The sequence below is a fragment of the Micropterus dolomieu genome, linkage group LG07, assembly GCF_021292245.1.
Source record: "Micropterus dolomieu isolate WLL.071019.BEF.003 ecotype Adirondacks linkage group LG07, ASM2129224v1, whole genome shotgun sequence".
Classification (NCBI taxonomy): Eukaryota; Metazoa; Chordata; class Actinopteri; order Centrarchiformes; family Centrarchidae; genus Micropterus; species Micropterus dolomieu.
The window spans coordinates 2,545,617-2,563,647 of record NC_060156.1 but is presented as its reverse complement, the minus strand read 5'-3'; the positions used below and the strand labels follow the sequence as shown (position 1 = coordinate 2,563,647).

At 39.2% G+C, this 18,031-nt stretch overlaps 1 protein-coding gene and 1 long non-coding RNA gene across 2 annotated transcripts in view; one reads left to right on the top strand and one right to left on the bottom strand.

Annotated features, from left to right (window-relative positions):
* Positions 1-2,004: 2,004 nt before the first annotated feature.
* On the bottom strand, positions 2,005-7,260 carry LOC123974298. The gene is made up of 2 exons (XR_006825813.1): positions 7,124-7,260; positions 2,005-2,731 (listed from the first exon to the last, which is right to left on the bottom strand). It is a non-coding gene; the product is annotated as an uncharacterized LOC123974298 (long non-coding RNA).
* A 6,913-nt stretch (positions 7,261-14,173) lies between these two features.
* LOC123974041 (insulin-like growth factor-binding protein 2) overlaps positions 14,174-18,031 on the top strand; it is a 21,706-nt gene continuing 17,848 nt past the window's right edge. The window contains exons 1-3 of the mRNA XM_046054459.1: positions 14,174-14,206; positions 14,928-15,107; positions 15,321-15,470. Coding sequence (XP_045910415.1) covers positions 14,174-14,206; positions 14,928-15,107; positions 15,321-15,470 — 363 coding nt within the window. The remainder of the gene's footprint in view (positions 14,207-14,927; positions 15,108-15,320; positions 15,471-18,031) is intronic.

Below are 18,031 nucleotides of genomic sequence, written 5' to 3'. Positions count from 1 at the left end.
TGTACTCTTTAGTCTTCTTTTTTTGCAATAATGATTTAAGGAGGAAAATAAAATTCCGATTATTCCGACACCACACCATCATCATCGTCATTGCTCACCCCGCCCTTTCCGAACGAGAAGCTACGGTGGCCGACATGTTCTGTCAGCTCTTGTGCTAAATAATACTTGTGGACCTCCAATTGTCCAAATTTCACTTCTCTTCTTACAAACTAGACGACTACTACTATTACTCCTACTACTATTACTCTTACTACTACGTCTTTTTTTTTTGTTGTACGTATTCAATGTAGTGACAAAACGTGCTCTGTGGAGCAGTTTGTCCGTTCGGGCCTCTGTAGAAACACGGCGGCACAACATGACGGCACAACATGGCAACTTCTATGTAAGGGGACCAAGGGGGCAAGCCAGATTGAACAGTGAAGCCAACCAAAGACTAACTGTAACTGGGTAGATTATAAACTCTAGACGAATCAAATAAAAAACTATTCGGCCATCAGTGACGCTACGTTGGTGTTTGGCAGGTGAGCCTCGTAGGTGGGCAGATTAAACAGTGACGATCCGAGTCAGACACACTAAGCCAAGAGACTTTTTGTTGCTGCAGCCCTGTAGCTACCAGTATTACGGTATTTCTGCTGTTGCTCTACGTCATTAAACCATGCTTATGCTGCGCAGTAGACGCTGGTGCCAACAGGAAGTAGCCCTGTAGTAGTATTTCATAGTACCAAAACTGCTTTCACTGCTCTCCATTCAAACCCGCAGGGTGGCTTCTTCCAGTAATATATAACCCACGGTGTATATAGATAGAAACGGTTTAATATGTAACTTCTTCATACAGCACTGAAAACATAGTTATGTGTATTATATTGCATTTCTATTAATAGATCCTCCTAAATATTACAAACTGAACCTTTAAGCCCATAAATATGTCCTTGCAAGCTCTCATCTTGACTATCAGCTTAATTAAAGCTTAAATTTGTTTTGTGCCCGATGAATAGTTTTGTCATTAATTAACTTCCATACTTAACCACCACCGCGACCCTATATGAAGGATAAGCGGTTGACGAGGGATGGATGGATGGATGGACTTAACCACCAGAGGCTAAGATTCAGTTAATTAGACACACTAAAGAAGTGCAGTGCTTTGAGATACAAAAATTAGACGGACACTAGCTGTAATTGTCTGGTTCAAAAAAAATTTGACCTGATGAAGAGAAGCGGGGAACAAAACAAATCTTTTTGCTTTGCTGCTTCATAAAAGAGTCACAAGGGTCTATGTCCTTAGTTGTATGAGAACACATCTCTGTTAGACTGGTCTACACATCCACGTGCTCTAGTTATGACAAGACCTGGTGTGTTTGAATATGCATGGAGCTGCGTAGGCGATAGCCAAGATAGAGTCGGCGAACGTATACTTAGCAAAACATCCTCTCAGTATTTACACAAGAGAAAAAGTGCAATTGTGGGTATTATATAAGATAATAAAAGGTGCGGTGTTGCCACTGTCCTGTCTGGGCACCAAATGTCGAAACATGCAAAATAGTTATAAAAATATTTTTTTTGACCCCCAAAACGTTCTGCCATGTCAATGCTCTGAGTTCACCTCATTTCGTCGCCCTTTACCACCATGGTAGCAGGCCAGACCACCCACCCAAATCTAAGACTTTGCTATGTTATTCTCAGCATCACTGGTCTGAGTAAAGATATCTGGCGATCTTGGAGTTCTAGCAAATGGAATAGTGTATTAGGTTTGACTATTATATTACTATAAATCAGATATGTGTGAAACTAGATCAACTATTATAAGGAAGGTTGTTCACGTGATATTCTCTCAAGAGCAGCAGTTATAGAGGACAGTATCTTATGGATACTACAGGAATGCCATTAACTTTTCTTTAACTCCACTGCATACCAAAAGATTAGTCCCTTAGCAAGATTAGCTTCCTAATTTAGCTCTTCATTGTCACATTTTGTTGATATCCTATGCTGTAAATTAAATACTAATACTTTGTGCATAGTAATTTTTTATTCAGTGAAACAGTCTTTAACATACAAGGTTTCATTTCAGTGTTGTGGCAGGTATGTTCATTCAGGAACATCTATGACTTCTACGACTATCACATTCATTTAAAGACATTTTTTTCCAAAAAACAATATTTATTTTAAAACGCTGTTAAAGTTGTATTAAGCACTAGAGCACAGAAAGCAATGTTTACAATAAACTCACAGTAACAAGCCCAGTCAAGTGTGTTAGCAATGAACAGCCTTATTACACGTCCAGCAGAAACAGAGATTCCTGCGTTTTCCATTGCGTTTTCTTTGGTGTGGTCCAATAGTTCTTGAGAAAAATGGTGTACTCCTCTTTGGATGGCTCTGTGCTCAGCTCTCCTCAGTGTCCTCCTGTCGACTTATATCTCTGCCATGCTGGGCAGGTAGAGTGCACTCAGCACAGCACAGATCTACAGATTGGGGTGTTGATTCTCAGTGAGATTGAGCACTAGCACCAATTTCACATTATAGGCAGTCATTGGATTCAAAGTTGAAATTGAAAACATTGCTTAATGCAGCTTTACAGTGTTTTGATGACACACAGCTGGTCTTCATGAGGTCTACACAACAATCGTTTGATGTATGAATGATGATGACAAAGTATGACATGCAGTGTGTTTGCATTCATAACACTGACACTTCACAGTCATGTGGATTCTTGAAGAGCAGGTCCATCTTGTTATTGCTGTAAAGAGTGAAAAACATTATTTTTCTGTCTGAAATAAATATTTATTATGTGTTTCAAATACAAACAGAATCATTCTTTTTTGTCAGCTTACAAAATGTAAAACTGGCCTAGGCAATTTATTTAAGAAGCATTTTCTGTTATATTGGTTGAAATTGTCTTTACATCCTGACATCAATTAATCAAATGATGCAACAACAACAAAAAAAATCCTTTATCTGTGGCTGCCACAGCCCTTAATAAGCACATCCAATCATTTAATTCGGTCAGAATGGAATGAAATGATTGGCTGGCCTACATGCCTGTCTACCTACCTACATGCCTAACTGGCCTAAGGGTCCACCCAGTGAGCATGAAAATGTGTTTGGGGGGAGTGGCTTTGGAGGGAGGCTTGAAGGGAGGGGTTGGTAGTTTCTCCAACGTCGCCTACCCCAGTTTAAATACAATACAGATTGTCACATAGACTGCTGGAATTACCTTGGTGTGAAACAGTGCAGTAAATCATTATGATTTTGTTTTCCTCTTCTTACTATATGTGTCAGATGAGTGGGGTTCCAGAAAGTTCAGACATTCACAGCAAATGTAGTATGTAGACGGTCAAGTACACATTTCTGTACGTACAGGATATACATAGGATATACAGTATTTTGGAACCTCATGACACAGAATTGAATTGAACAGAACATTTGACTTTTGAGAAGAAGAAAATAACCACAACAAATGGGAAGTTTATGCGTTATAAATAACTTGACGCACCACTGATATCATGAAATATGTATAATAATGTTTGAGTATGAAAATGAAAAGATTGTGGAAAACATTGCTCATAATTGGACACTGATTAGCATATTCCTAAATGTAATATCTGTACTTTTTGCTTTTAACAGATTTTGATAGTGGAATGGTATATGTGCTCTATTTTTGTGTACATGTATCTATAAATTGTGGTATTTATTTTCATAATTTTGGCTGTTCTGACTATGGGTCATGCCAAGTTTGCACTCGCCACCTCTGTTTTTGAGATATCAGGAAGATTATATCGGCACAAACTCCTTGAGCCTCCTAAAGCTTTCCAAATAAACTTAAGTTTTACGTTCATCACTTCAAACGCTTGTCTATGAGTCAGACCATAAGTAAACATAGAAATTAACCCCCTGGATTAGCTATTGTTCCTAACTGAATAAGAATCTTTTTTCCTACCAAACTAACTATTTATCTGCAGTATCTGTTTCACGCATTAATCTTCTTCAACAGAGGCAAATATCCTAAAAGGCATTGCTTTTCAGGGGTTGTAATCGTTGCTGCTTACCATGTAAGCCATTGTTTATTTTAATATTTCACTTATTTGATTTAAATCTTTGTTTGTGTAATCTGGTGTGAAAAAGTTAGCAAATCCTGGTGGCTGGATTCAAATACCAGTTTTTTAAATGATTTTCGAAATAATTTAATTTGTTTTGCCGCACACTGTCCACAATTCTCAATCTCTCTGTGCCAGAGGTGGCAAACAAAGTTAGTCTGAGCCACTGTCAGAATGGGAGAATAAGTCTCAGGCTGAAATCTATATATCTATAGTTATTCTCCTCTGTCAGCTCCGCACATCAGAGCCCCAAAGTGCTGGGAATCTCCGTTTGCCAGGTGGTGAGATTGACACACAGAAGCGGCAGGAAGAGCGTGGCAATGATAACAGGTGCTATTAACAGAATTAGAGTGGTGAGTGGGGGGTCGTGGACCTGTCCACAGAGCGGAAAGTACTTGTGATGGACTTTCAAGAAGACCTTGTCTGCCAGAAATCTGTGACTCTTACACCAAGACACATTTGCCCAGTTGTCCACGCAAATCTTCACTTTGTTGTAGATGCTGCAGAGGAAGAGAGTAAGGCAGATGAAGTTAACATGTCTCAGCAGTCTTGAGAGTTGGGACTGATAAAATCTGTAGTCTGAGAATCTGATTTCACTTGACTGAGCATAGTTCAAGTCAAGTTTGAAATTATTATGTAAATATACAATTATATGTTTCAGTTATTGTATTACAGTTACATGGTGAAGCAGGAAAAGCTTTTCACATTAATATGCACTTACAGCTAACAGCATGCATGGTCATTGTGTTGTAGTACCAAAAATTAAAATGTAATTTTCTGCATGTAAACTTTAATTTCATATGGAACTTAATGGAAGACAATGCCCTAATGGTAGATAAATAGTCCCAGCAGTGGTTCCTGCCGCACCTTGAGGTCTAATCCAAGGTTTGTTAGTTTTATGTTACGCATTTTTACCATACAAAAAATTAGGCAAACATGAAAACAAACATTAAACATCAAAATGAAAGAAACAACTTACAAACATCAACATCGCCATCTTAAAAAACTTTTAAATATGCAGTCATGCCAAAGCTAAGATGGGTGACATGACAGCTCCAGGTTACCAAATGTCAGTAAAACAACACGCTTTTCAGAAGTCTTCCAGTTTTCCAGCAGTCTGAAATAGCGTCTGCTATGGAATTATTTGTCACTATAAACAGAGCTAAAAAAAATCCTGATGGATGAGATGACTGAACCTGAGCCAGCCAAAAGAATTCAACTTTAAAGTGAAGGCTGATTTTGTAAAGTCTGTGAAGGTTCTCAGTCATTCAGGTCATAGTCACCCAAGGAAGGTTCAAATCAAGGACAACTGACAACTTGCCTAAAGATACTCAAAGACGTTTCGTCTCTTATACGAGACTTCTTCAGTTCAGTTCTAATTTTGTAATGAAAACATCTCTATGACGGGAATGCCCTAGGTTAAAAAAGTGGTCACAAGTGGTTGGAAAGTGGTCACAAATTATGATCACCATTATGATTTGAAGAAAAAAAAAGAAAAAGGCTGGCACAGTCCTTTAAAGCGGAAACTTTAATATCTAAACTCAGTATTTTGAGATAATGCAAAGTGAGCAGAAAACATTTGGCTTTGGAGACGCCAAGCTTCACTCACTGTGTTTAGGTGGCAGCTTACATTTCACTGTCAATTTTTCATGTGCCACGTCCTCTGAATCAGAAGGAGCCTTATTGCCAGGAAGTATTTTACACGTATAAAAATTTGCTTTGGTGATAAGGTGCTACACGTAGACAAACATACAGTTGACATAAATAAATCTTGAAATATATACATAAAGAATAAACAGATACAAGTTGTATAAGAATATTAAAAGAATAAAAAAAAATAATACAGCTATTTGCAGAGAATTTGCAGATATTTACATGTGCATTATTCCGGGTTTGTGTTGTGCAGACGTATTGCAACGGGAGAGCATATAGTGTACTTAAATATAGAATTGACAAAATATAAAATAACAATAATTAACAACAAATATGGGCAAAATGCCAGGTTTGTGCATGAAATGAAATGAGATGAAACAGTATTTACACATGCAGAGAAATTTGTATTATTTGAAAGGGGGGCGTGTCAGTGGGGGACCCGGGCCTTGTTGATGAGGCTAGCTGCAGACGGGAAGAAGCTGTTTTTGTGGCGAGAGGTTTTGGTCCTGATGGACCGCAGCCTCCTGCCAGAGGAGAGAGTCTGAAACAGTTTGTGACCGGGGTGGGAGGAGTCAGCTGCAATCTGGGTGGAGAAGCGACCATAGCCTCACTAAACCAACATAAATCACGCATGTCACTACAAGATTTTAGTGTGGAAAACATCCACTAAGATTCAATTGAGCCTGACAGCTGGAAGCCTGATCAACAAGCTGGGCTCCTTGTGATGATGGACACTCCACCCTAACACGCTATTTGAGCTTTAAGGGAGCTCAGCAAACCATGTTAACGGTAAAATATGGATTATTACCGCCATAATTAAAGTCTAGTGTGGGTAGCACGGCAAGAGCTAAAGTCTCCACAAACAACTGCTGTCTGGAAATGTGAGCCCGGCAGCAACCGTCTAGCACTTTTTCATTAAAAGTTGAGTAACTAGCTGAAACTTTGACCGGCACCAAATGTAGCCAGGAAACAGGGAAAATATCTGACTTTCCCATGACTAAAGGTGATATTTCTTTACTGAAAAGGCCATAAAAAGTGCGTAATGTGCCACTGTATCCAGCCTTCCTGTGTTTTCACTCAGTGGGCTACACAAAGCATGCTCAGGGATGGCTTTCTGCAACACATACATGCCAAGGCTCAAACATTAAAAACTTACTGTTGATTTAATTTCTATCTGACACATTAAAACAGTAGCTGTGCTTAATCTGAAAACACAGTAAAGTTCAGGAAACAAAGGATCAGAAAGTGCTGTAGATCACTGTAGACCACTTGTCCACTCAAACACAATTAATTTGTGTCTAATACAAATTCATTTATGTCAGTAATTTACGAACCCTACGTTTGCAAAATGATGACAGAAATGCATTTAAAATAAAACTTACTGTTTCACAGCAGGCCATGGGCACCTGTCCTGAAAGCCACTTGTCTCCATGCTCTTGTTGAAGTCTGACAGGCAGTTGTCAACATTGCTATCAAACATGTACTGGTCACATGGTGGAACAAATTTTGCAGCCATTCCTGTAGAAAACAAACACTTCAAAGTACAGCAAAGTAGAGTAGTAGAAGTAAATGAGAGTAACAGTCCGAGTCCGTACAACTCAAGCTAATCAACTAACATGACAGACACAGACATCCTTAAAAAATCAGCTTAAACGCTATCTCGGTCTTTAATATGTATTGAGAATCAATAGAAAAGCATCATGTTCTACACAGTAATGTAGATGATAATGGTTTCACCACAGCCCTTTCTCGCTGTAATCTTGTTTTATATTTGTTGTTTTTACCAGGCTGCAGAGTTGCTGCGACCTAATGGAAGATCCCTTACAGACTTATGTCCATACTGTGTGGCTAAATTAGTTAGTAAAGATTTTTTTTCCACACTGAAATAGCTGGAAAACGGCTTCTTCTCTTTTTCTTTCTTGTCTTTCAGTCAGCAGGCTATGGAAAAGTGTGTATCACAGCCCTGTTACTCTGCTGAGTTTCAGCTGGTTAATACTCCGTCCTGCTCTCTGTGTTCACCTGTACTGTGTTGTAAACTCACAGTTTATTTTGCTGTATTTTTCTGTTCCTGCTGTCAGACTATTGAATGTGCGTGTAACAGTGATAAATCCTACCAGTTCCCCAGGCAAACAGTAACTCCTGCATTGCCGTACTGAGACACTGATCATCGTTTCATCGTCAAGAAGTTGTATGACAAAATTTGCATGTGTGTGAGCAATCTTTCATCATCCAGAAGCTCAGTTTTCCCCTTTCACACTAAAACCAAGACCAGCATTTCCAGAGTCTAACTATGGAGAGCATTTTTGTAAAGCAAATTTTGCTGCCTTAGTGTGGACAGAGCCTGACAAACCATCAATAATGTTTGGTTTGGATGGTGCATCACATCGTTTTTAACCTTTAGTAGGACTCTTGCTTTAGAGCTTACCTCAGATAATGAGCATTTTAATTCTAACCCTACCTGATGATTTCTCTTTTTTGGTGTGGAACGACTGCCACCAAGCTAAGTACCTGGATATATTGAAATCCTGGCTTACCTGTCCAGACAAGTGCCAGTAAGTATGCTGTCAACCGCATCTATTTAAGAGAAAACAAAAATCATCTTATTCAAATACAGTAATTACTTATCATAATCCTGTAATTAAGCTGTCAAAATATTGCATGACCTTCATACACAGGAAAGGATTTTTGACACTTGTGTGTGTCAGCCTTTTAGAACTAGTTTATGCAATAAAAATGAACATTACCTGATCAACCTTTTTACATGCAAAGGTAATGAGGATAAGATAAACGGAGCTGTGGCTGAATGAGTTCTTGTTGTTATTTTTGAAATGTTTGTTATCTCAATTTGTGATATGTGTCATGTGCAGGCGCACAGGCACACTTGCTCCAACTGGAAAATCAATTTTCTCCGCTTCCTCCCCCATAGTTAGTTATAATGTGCAAGACAGTAGTTTATTAATTAAATGCATAACCAAGGCAATGCATGACTTTTGTACCTCATTTTTATCTTATTTGGTGATACATAACTTGAGCGAGAGAAAATGCTTACTTACCGGTGCTGGATCTGCCACTTATTAAATTAAAAACCTACCCTAACATTTACCAAGATCTATTACTTTCCAAGCAAGATAACATGTTCAACTCACATCCAGCTTCACCGTTTGCAAAGAAAAAGCAATAAGCTCTGCATGAAACAGACATGATGACCATCTGCTTCCTGGACATTTCCACAAATTAATGAAGTTATGTCGTGGGAGGCAGACACTGAAAACAGATGTTACCAGGGAATACAGGAAGGTTTTTATTTCTTTTTTTGGTTTGTTAAATAAGCACACGTAATGACTGTTCTTTTAAGAAACTACTATACTGTAAATACTGTTAATTCTCAGGTCCATATGGAAAATGAAAGAATGATAAAAATGCATAAAATAACTGGATTCAATCTTGTTCATATTATTTACCTTAATGCAACAGAAGCATCCGTCACTGTACACTGTTTAAAAAATATCTCATGTAAAGCAGGTTACAAATCTTAAAAGAACCAACTGATTAGCAAAGAGAAGATGGTCTGTAAGCACATACCCCAGCTTTTAGGTTCTGTTTATGGCAGTATTTTCTTCCTTGTGGATCCCTGGTAAAAGCCTGGATTAGAACCTGTGCTGAAGATGCCTCAAACCATTTACCAACGAACTAACAGATGCACAACTGGTCACAAAAAGCCTCTGTGTGATCTGGTCCAGTTTCTTATCTGTGCAGCTCAGAGCTAATTGGATTGAGCAACTGCAGTGGACAGCCTGCTTCCTTTCCCAGGCTGAACTCGGTTGTTCCCATGCTACCCAAAGACACGTTCCACACACAGTCCCCCGGAGACATTTGAACTAAGAGGCCTGTGTCAACAAGCCGACATGGTGGTACCTCATGAATAATGTCCGTGTTTATGACTTGTGGTAATTCATAAGATTCAAGGTCAGAGGCGTGGGTGTTATAGATTAGAGTTGGACTGTATTCTGCTAATCCAGCATGTGCTGAGCAGAAGGTACCTGTTGGGCACAAGCACCTTTTCCCAGGAAAGACACCTAAAATAACATACCCAGAACTCCTCAAACATTTGGCCTAGATGCATAATTCTGGTCTCCTTTGAAAAGTCAGAAGCTAAGGAAATTAAATCCATTGTATATTAATATATTTATTTTACCATTACAGACAAAATGGAGATGCAATAAAGAAAAAATATGATATTTTCATCCTCGCCTGGTAAAAAAAAGCTATATTTTAATGCAATAAACCATCAAAACCATCATAATGAAGCTTATAATGCAACTGAATATCTTCCAACAGTTATAATACAACATTTTCAAAATATACCAGGCGAATATCCATATTTTGGCAATATTTACTGTTAAAATGTTGACTGTTATTGGTAGATATCTTTAAAACACTTTTTCTGACCATACAACCAAGTTCTAAATGTCAAAACATTGAAATATTGATAAAAATCGATCCGACCAGATAGACCAGACTTTTCATTTGGTACCATGCATGTCTATGTATCTCCAACGGATCGGCCACAAAATGGTAAAACACCGTGTGTTCTCAAGCGGCATGTTTCCTCTCTGCAGAAATGTCGAGAGCAGGCGGGCTCAGAGAGACTCCGAGACTCGGAGCAACAAAATAGGCGGATTTTGGACTTAAAACGGCAAAAAAAAAATTTTCAGTCAGTGATTTCACCCACAGCTCTGTTTTCAACAGGTTTAATAGCTGCCAGGCTGTTATTGTGGGGCTCAGAGACATACGACCCGAAAGTCAAATATTCACAACCAGGAGCAATTTACAGTTTTCACCTGAGCCTCATGTCTGTGAGCTCCTGGAGGAAACACAGAAACCTTAATGTTCCCTTCCTTGCTCAGCACTTTCACCACTGGCTAAGCGTCAAAATGTGGACATACGCACAAACTCTGATTAATTTGGGAAACTGTTAATTACATGAAAACCCAGCTGCTTGTCTTAACTTTTGCTTATAGTAAATGCTAACCCTCATCGAAACGATTTTGCCATGCTACATGCAACTTGAGTTTTTTCCCCTAATGTGAAAGGCTACTGAAGTTTAGAAACATCCCTCACACATACTGTGCACACTTACTTTGATTCTGTGGATTAGACAATTACAACAGCACATTTACCTATCCTCAAAAATGTAGCTGGAACTACTAGAGTGTCAGTGAGAATTTCAAAAACTATAAAACTCTTTAAAATAAAAAATGATCTAAATACATAATTATTGAGCGTCACCAAATCTGAATTGTGGACTGACACAAACTTAATCTGTGTCTGTGTCTTCTGGGCCACTGACAGATAACATGATAAATGTAAGCCAAGCGTGTGTAACATCATCACTGTTTCTGCAACCACAGTTCATTATACTTTGATACCAGCAAAAAATGAAAATAAATAAATACTGTGGTTGCGGTGCTGAAATACATCTCAGTCATGACAGCAACTGTTACTCACATAATCACTTTGTCTTCAGTGGTTTTGCCTGCAAAATAAAAGTGCAAGAACGTTTATTTAAAGCAATGCTTTATTTCGAATTTTACTTTGAAAAATTCTGAATGACATTAAAAAGAGTCTGTAGCCTGCTTGAAACACCTCTGAAAGAGGCATCAGAAAACGTGATTCCCCTAAATGTCCTCTGCCTGCAGATACTGGGGGAATGAAAAAGTGTCCGCAGGTTGATGGAAGCAGATCAAACGCTAGAGCACACACACTGACATGGGATCAAACTCACAACCTTCTAGGCAACAGTCTTGCACTTTATCAGCTGAGCTAACCGAACACTATGACAGCTGTTTTGAGTATTATGTCTCATGTTCTCACCCACCATCTAATGAATAAAACTAATTGCACTGATGCAAAACATATGTGCCGATCCCTGCTGTATATTTTTACTTCTTTTTCTTCGAATGTACGTATTCAACGTAGTGATGAGTGTCTACACTGCCTGAATTCTACATGAAGAAGAGCAGTTTGTCGTTTTGGGCTACTGTAGAAACATGTCGGCGACACATGGCGACGTCCATGTAAAGGCGACCGCCGGTGTATGTAGACACAAACAGCTCATTCTAAGGTAATAAAAACGTAATGCTTCATAATGTAACATAGTTATGCATCTTATGTTGTCAGTAGATTCTCAGAAGTACTACACACTGGACCTTTAAGTCCAATATTCACTCTCTTTTAGCTCTGTTTTAACTTTGTCCATCAACTGTTTGCAGGTAGTTTACAGTGGGTTTTTAGAGCTTTTGGTGAGAGTCAGCCAAAACATAATGCTGAACGAAACGGTATGTAGAAAGGGAAATTGTAGATTCAGGGGAGAGGATTGTGGGTTCTTCCACACTTGTCACGTTTGATCCATTCTTTTTTTTTTCTGCAGCTTTAAATAAGAATCTTAATCTCTGCATTTACTGAATCAACGCGATTACTTTTGCGGCTGATGTGTAAATCATGCAAGTTACAAATGAAGTTTAACAAGAAGACAAATCTTATTCTCTACAAAGCAGGACCATAATTGTAGTGCTACAGAGCCAGGTATTCACAGAGATGGGAATATCCTTTTACATACAGTAATAGGTAAGGTGACTACTGGATCAAATTCAGTCCTAGCTCTTCACGTACAGCCACTGTTTGATTTAGGTTGGACAGAGTTCTTGCTGCAGGAATGTTTGGAGTAAGTACATGGTGATCTGCTTTCCCAGATCTACTGAGCCTGCTTTCCCAAGCACCCAAAGAACACTGCAGATAGATATTTATGTAGTTATATTTGTGTCATCAAATTTATTAGAAAGAGCAAATATTACCATGTGGGAAGAATAAGAATAAATACTGCATTTGTTGGGTTAGGAGTTTTTAATAATTATAGTTGCAAAAAATAAGGGTATAACTGTGTGGTTTAAAGCAGGTGATTCAATGCACCATCATTTTCTTTCACTCTCTTGCATTCTTTCTTTCACACATACACACAGACGCTCACTCCTGAAAACAATTTGCCCTGAGGTGTTCACCAAAAGATGATAAATGTGCATCTGTATCTAGCTATGAATGATTGCTGTTTGTGGTTAATGATTAAACAACAATGTTCCCTTTTTAGGAAATTAAAAGCATTTCTCAAGAAACTCACAGATTATGTCACACACATTAAAAAAAGAAAAGACACACAAGCAAGAGAAACCCTTTCTTGTACTAATCCTGCTATTTTATTAAAAATAATTTAGAGACCTTTATTTCTTAATCCTAAAACCTCATCAGTCTCTTGTTCAGTGTTGGATATCAGAATCCTCCCAAATATAGGCCTCCTTTTCACTCCTCTGCTTTGAGTTATAGCCGTGACTGAGGAATATGACTGACTGTGGAAAATGTGACCACCTTTCTGTGGTATTCCATTTGTCTCGACTAAATGACTCTTTGAAAGATGGATCTTTCAGGAGACCAGTTAAAATATCTCTCCGCACTGCACTATCAGGTCGTTCCCCTTAAGTATAAAATTAAACATTCCAACATTGTTCAGCTATTGCCCATTCATTTGGAGTTGCTAAGCAACGCGAACACATAATATAATCATAATGCATTTGTAAGAAGAGAAATGCTGAAGAGTGGTCATAAAAAACATTTCCATTTCCCTAAATTAGGCGTAACAGTATAAGCGACAGAGCAAACAGAGTACACAGCAGATAGACACGGTTTGGTAAATGCTCTGTGCCTGTGAAAGGCGATGCACGTGCTGCTTGGACTGTGTCTCTCATTTAAAGTAATGGAAAATATTTTCTCAGGCGGGAACAAGAGGTCACGTACTGTAAACGTTTGCCTTAGAAAGGACAGAGAAAAACATCAATCCTTGTGTTCGTCTACAAAAACTGCATTAGCTTTGTGTATCAGCCTGGTATACATTTCTTAGGTGTTTTTTTTTTAGAGATATGTTTTTTCAAATAGGACAGTTGAGATAGACGGGAAATGAAGGAGTGAGAGAAAGAGCATGACATGCAGCAAAGGGCCACAGACTGGCCTTGAACCCAGACCCCTGCGAAAAGGACAGCCTTGTACATGGGGCGAGCGCCCCACCAACTGAGCTCAGTCCGCCCTACATTGCTAAAGTTCTGTAATTATTTAAGGCTTTGTATAACCCTGATATGAAAGTTGCATAGATAGATATGAAAATTCATTCATGTTTCAGTCTGTCTAGCCCAGATATGGGAAACAGGGATTTGGGGCCCAAATGCAGACACGGGAGTGGAGCAGGTAAATTATAAATGTTTGGAACAAAAGATGGGACTTCAGGTGAAGTGGGGTTCGTAGTCCAGAAACAAATGACCGAAAGGGAAACAAGGGGTACAATCCAGAAACATGAGATGAAGATGAAAATCTGACCACAGTCATCAACAATGAAGAACAATGAACATGCAACAAGTGAGAGGGTCAGACCAGCTAGATACACCAGTGGGAGTAAACCTAATCACGAAGAGGTGAAACCACTAGACAATCAGTGAAACACATACACAGGAAATAAAACAAGACAAAGACACTAGGGGCAGACAAACTACTAAGTAAAACAGGACACATCACAGACAAACACCAACCACTCCAGAACCGTCATAGTACCCCCCTGGAGCAACTAGGGGTTGAGTGTCTTGCTTATACATTGGTGGATGTGTTACAGTGGGGATTTGAACCTGGGTCTGTCACTTCAAAAGAATTTGTCTATCCACTACCCCATCACCACCACCAAATAGTAACATTCTGGGGAATTGAGTAACAAAGTCTCTGAAGGGCTGATCAGCTGAGACTGAGCCAAATCTTGGTGAAGGTGGCTAGATTAGCCTCTAAGGAACCGGGCAACAAAGTCTCTGAAGGGCTAGACAGAAAGGTTACTGGACAGCTAAGTAGCAGTATAGCTGGTCGGCGCTCACCGGCTGAGTTTCTGGATCGCAGGGCAGCACCATCTCTTCGACGCGGGTCAGCTCGGTCTCTGCGACATCGAGCAGCTCCATTTCTATGACACCGGTCCATCTTAGCTGACCAGCGTAGCATTTTTTACAATTTCAATATGTACTCTGGCTCGTTTAAACCACAACCTGGATACCCTGACATTGGTTCCTGCGCCGCAAACCAGCTGTTCTAGTTCTGCTGTGTCAACAGATTCTCCGTGAGAAGAAAAAGATCTATTGTGTTGGCACAGTGCGAAAGAACCAGCTCGCAGGTTTGGCACTCCTTGATGACAAAGCCATGAAGGCCAAAGGAAAGGGGACATACCAGCAGAAGACAGCCACTCATGATGGGGTGAACCTGTGGGCCATCAAGTGGTTTGACAAACGTCCGGTAACCCTGATGAGCACCTTTGGTGGGACAGAAAAAAGTGGTCAACATTGACACAGTGTACAATATGAGCATGGGGCTAGTTGACCTTGGGGAAAAAGGATAGGCCTCTAACGCACCAACATCAGGTCCAAGAAGTGGTACCACTGATGGCTGGTGTACCGAAGAGACTGCCAATCTCCAGATAGCGCCCACCTGTCTCTGTTGGACTTCAAGATCCAAGTGGCCTCCTGTTTGTGCATGGAGAGCAAAGTGTTGAACAAAAGAAAGGGGAGACCTCCTCCAGCTGTTGTCCTGGAGCACAAGAAAAATCATCGCTACAGCTTTGTGCCACCTGATCCAGACATCACAGGGCCTTGCAAAGAAGTGAGATGGGCGGGTGCAAAATGCCAGGACGCAAAGGCATTGTGAGGTGCTCCAAATGTGCATTACCCAAGAGCGGAACCGCTTCATGGACTTTCACAACGCCTCAAAAAGATGAGTGTAATATGAAGTAATATGATGTTAGTGAAGACAAAATGAAAACATTAACATTGAGTGAAAATGATTCAAGAAAACTAAACAAGAAAATCATGCCTGTGTCTTATTACAGGTGTACGTAACTGTCTTTTTACAATGTTATTATTGATGTACATTACAAACAACAATTAAAATTTAAGTAATTCCACAGCATAAATATTCAGCTGTTCATTTTATTCAATTCAATGAAAGCATGTTTTGAGAGAAAAAATGGATTTTATGGCATGTTGCACTACCCTCCCCCTTTTAATAAGCAATTTTAAGCAACAAAAACACTTTCAAATATGGTGGCCTCTAACTGACATTTTCACACAATTAAAAAGTAAGCTCAATAAGTGCATCTAATGAAGAGGAGGCCTCACCAGCCTTTAGCAGCTTGAGAGTGAAATGCTTGTGATATGCCAGTAGTTCAATGGAACAAGTGTCTTCCATCAACACGCAGCTGCATACGTGGGTGGGGAGGAAACTCCAAGTGCCTTAAAATGTCAGTGCGTAGGAATTTTTGTCAGTTTTGGAGATTGGGCCATTGAGAAATTTCCCCACACAAAGTAATGCATTATTGTCAGCCACATTCTGTTTTAGTTCAGTCTGGTGTTTCAAATTTGACCACTAGGTTACTGTAATGGCTTTAATCAAAACCAGTCCTTTTTTTATAACCAAAGAACTTAAGTCCACTCATAATGTTACATAAAGCTCATAATTTGCTTTTTTTGTCAGTAATGATTTACTGACATAAAAGTATTTTCTACTAACACTTTGTTTCAAGCTAGCCAGACACTTAAGTTTCATTTGTCAGGAACTTATCTCATATGTTTGAACATTAGAACTTCTTTACAAGTCCAAAAAAAGTCATACTTACCTTTCAGAAGCCCCATTGGTCCTGTCGCAGTTTTTTTCCGAATCTAGAAACGTTATGCAAGTGGCAGATTCAGGCTAAGTGAGGATAGATGGCCCTGAAAGACATTACTTCATATTCCCAGTCTAGCTAAGCTGAAGCGTGTTATACAGTGAGCTACACTGACATCACTGTACTGCAAGGCTGGAAACCCTAGTGTGCAGTCAAAGAGTCAAAGAGGAGGAAATATCGTCCTTGTGTAATGAGACAGAAGTTTCCGGTCAGTGCACAGTCTCATGTGATACGTGCTATTAGCTCTCACTAGTATTTATTGTTGCTCTTACTAGTATGTATTGTCAGTTGTAGATCTGTATTTGATGCTCTGTTGATGCTTGTATGTTGTTCCTTAAATGTAAGTTGCTTTGGATAAAAGCATCTGCCAAATGAGTAAATGTGATGTAAATGTAATGTCAAAGAGGTGCTTACATGCACTTCAGCAAATCACTGTGTCAGTCCATCATTACATCAGATGTCACTACGTAACCATCATGAAGGCTGTCAAATACTATAATCCTAACTTTTCTGTTTCAATGAATGGAGTAAAGTTAACTCCTGTTAATATCAATTATACTGCAATTATACAATAATACGTTTTTTTCTGTGTATATTTCTTGAGACAGTATATAGACATTTTTTTTAACCAAATATCAATCACCTCTTTGACATGTCCTGTTTAGGTGGGGTGTATTTATGGAAGACCGAAACTGCCAAAATCAAACTGACTCATGTATGTAATAATCCCCCATTCATTTATTTACCTTTTCATTAAATCTTCCATTTTATTTATTAATGTAGACATGTTTTATTCATGTGTTTATGTGTTACCTTCCCTTTGCATTTTCCATGTTTTCCCAAACTTATTTATTTCTGTGTTTTTCTGTGTGGGAACAAAGCGGACATAGCCAGCGAGACTGATTGGCAGGACTGGTCTCTGCTCAGGCGTGCACGCTGTGAAGCTGCAAGATTAAATACATTTATGACAAGCCATGTATCTTAAGGCCCTTTTTGCTTTAGTTATGTATATTCCTTTTTGTTTTTGTGTTTTTCTTTTCTTTTTAATTATGTATGTATATATATTTGTCACCAGGCCAGACATGAGGAACAGAATATATGTATATTCCTAAGATGTCTTTAAGTAAGAGTTTTGTTCCCATTGGGTGGGGATCTCTGGTACCGCTTTAGAATGGTTTTCATCCTACCTGTCAAATAGGAAGTTCTGTGTGTCTGTGAACAACTAAGTCTCTTCATTCTGTCCAGTTAAATATGGTGTGCCTCAGGGGTCGGTCTAAGGACCCATTTTATTTTCCTTGTATCTGCTTCCCCTTGGACACATTATTCAGAGACATGGTGTTTCTTTTCATATTTACGCTGATGACACACAGATGTACTTGCCGGTCAGATCCACAGACCCTGGCATGCTGAGTTCACTTACCGACTGCCTCTGTGAAGTCAAAAATTGGATGTCAAATAATTTCCTCCAGCTCAACTCAGACAAAACTGAGATCCTAGTAAT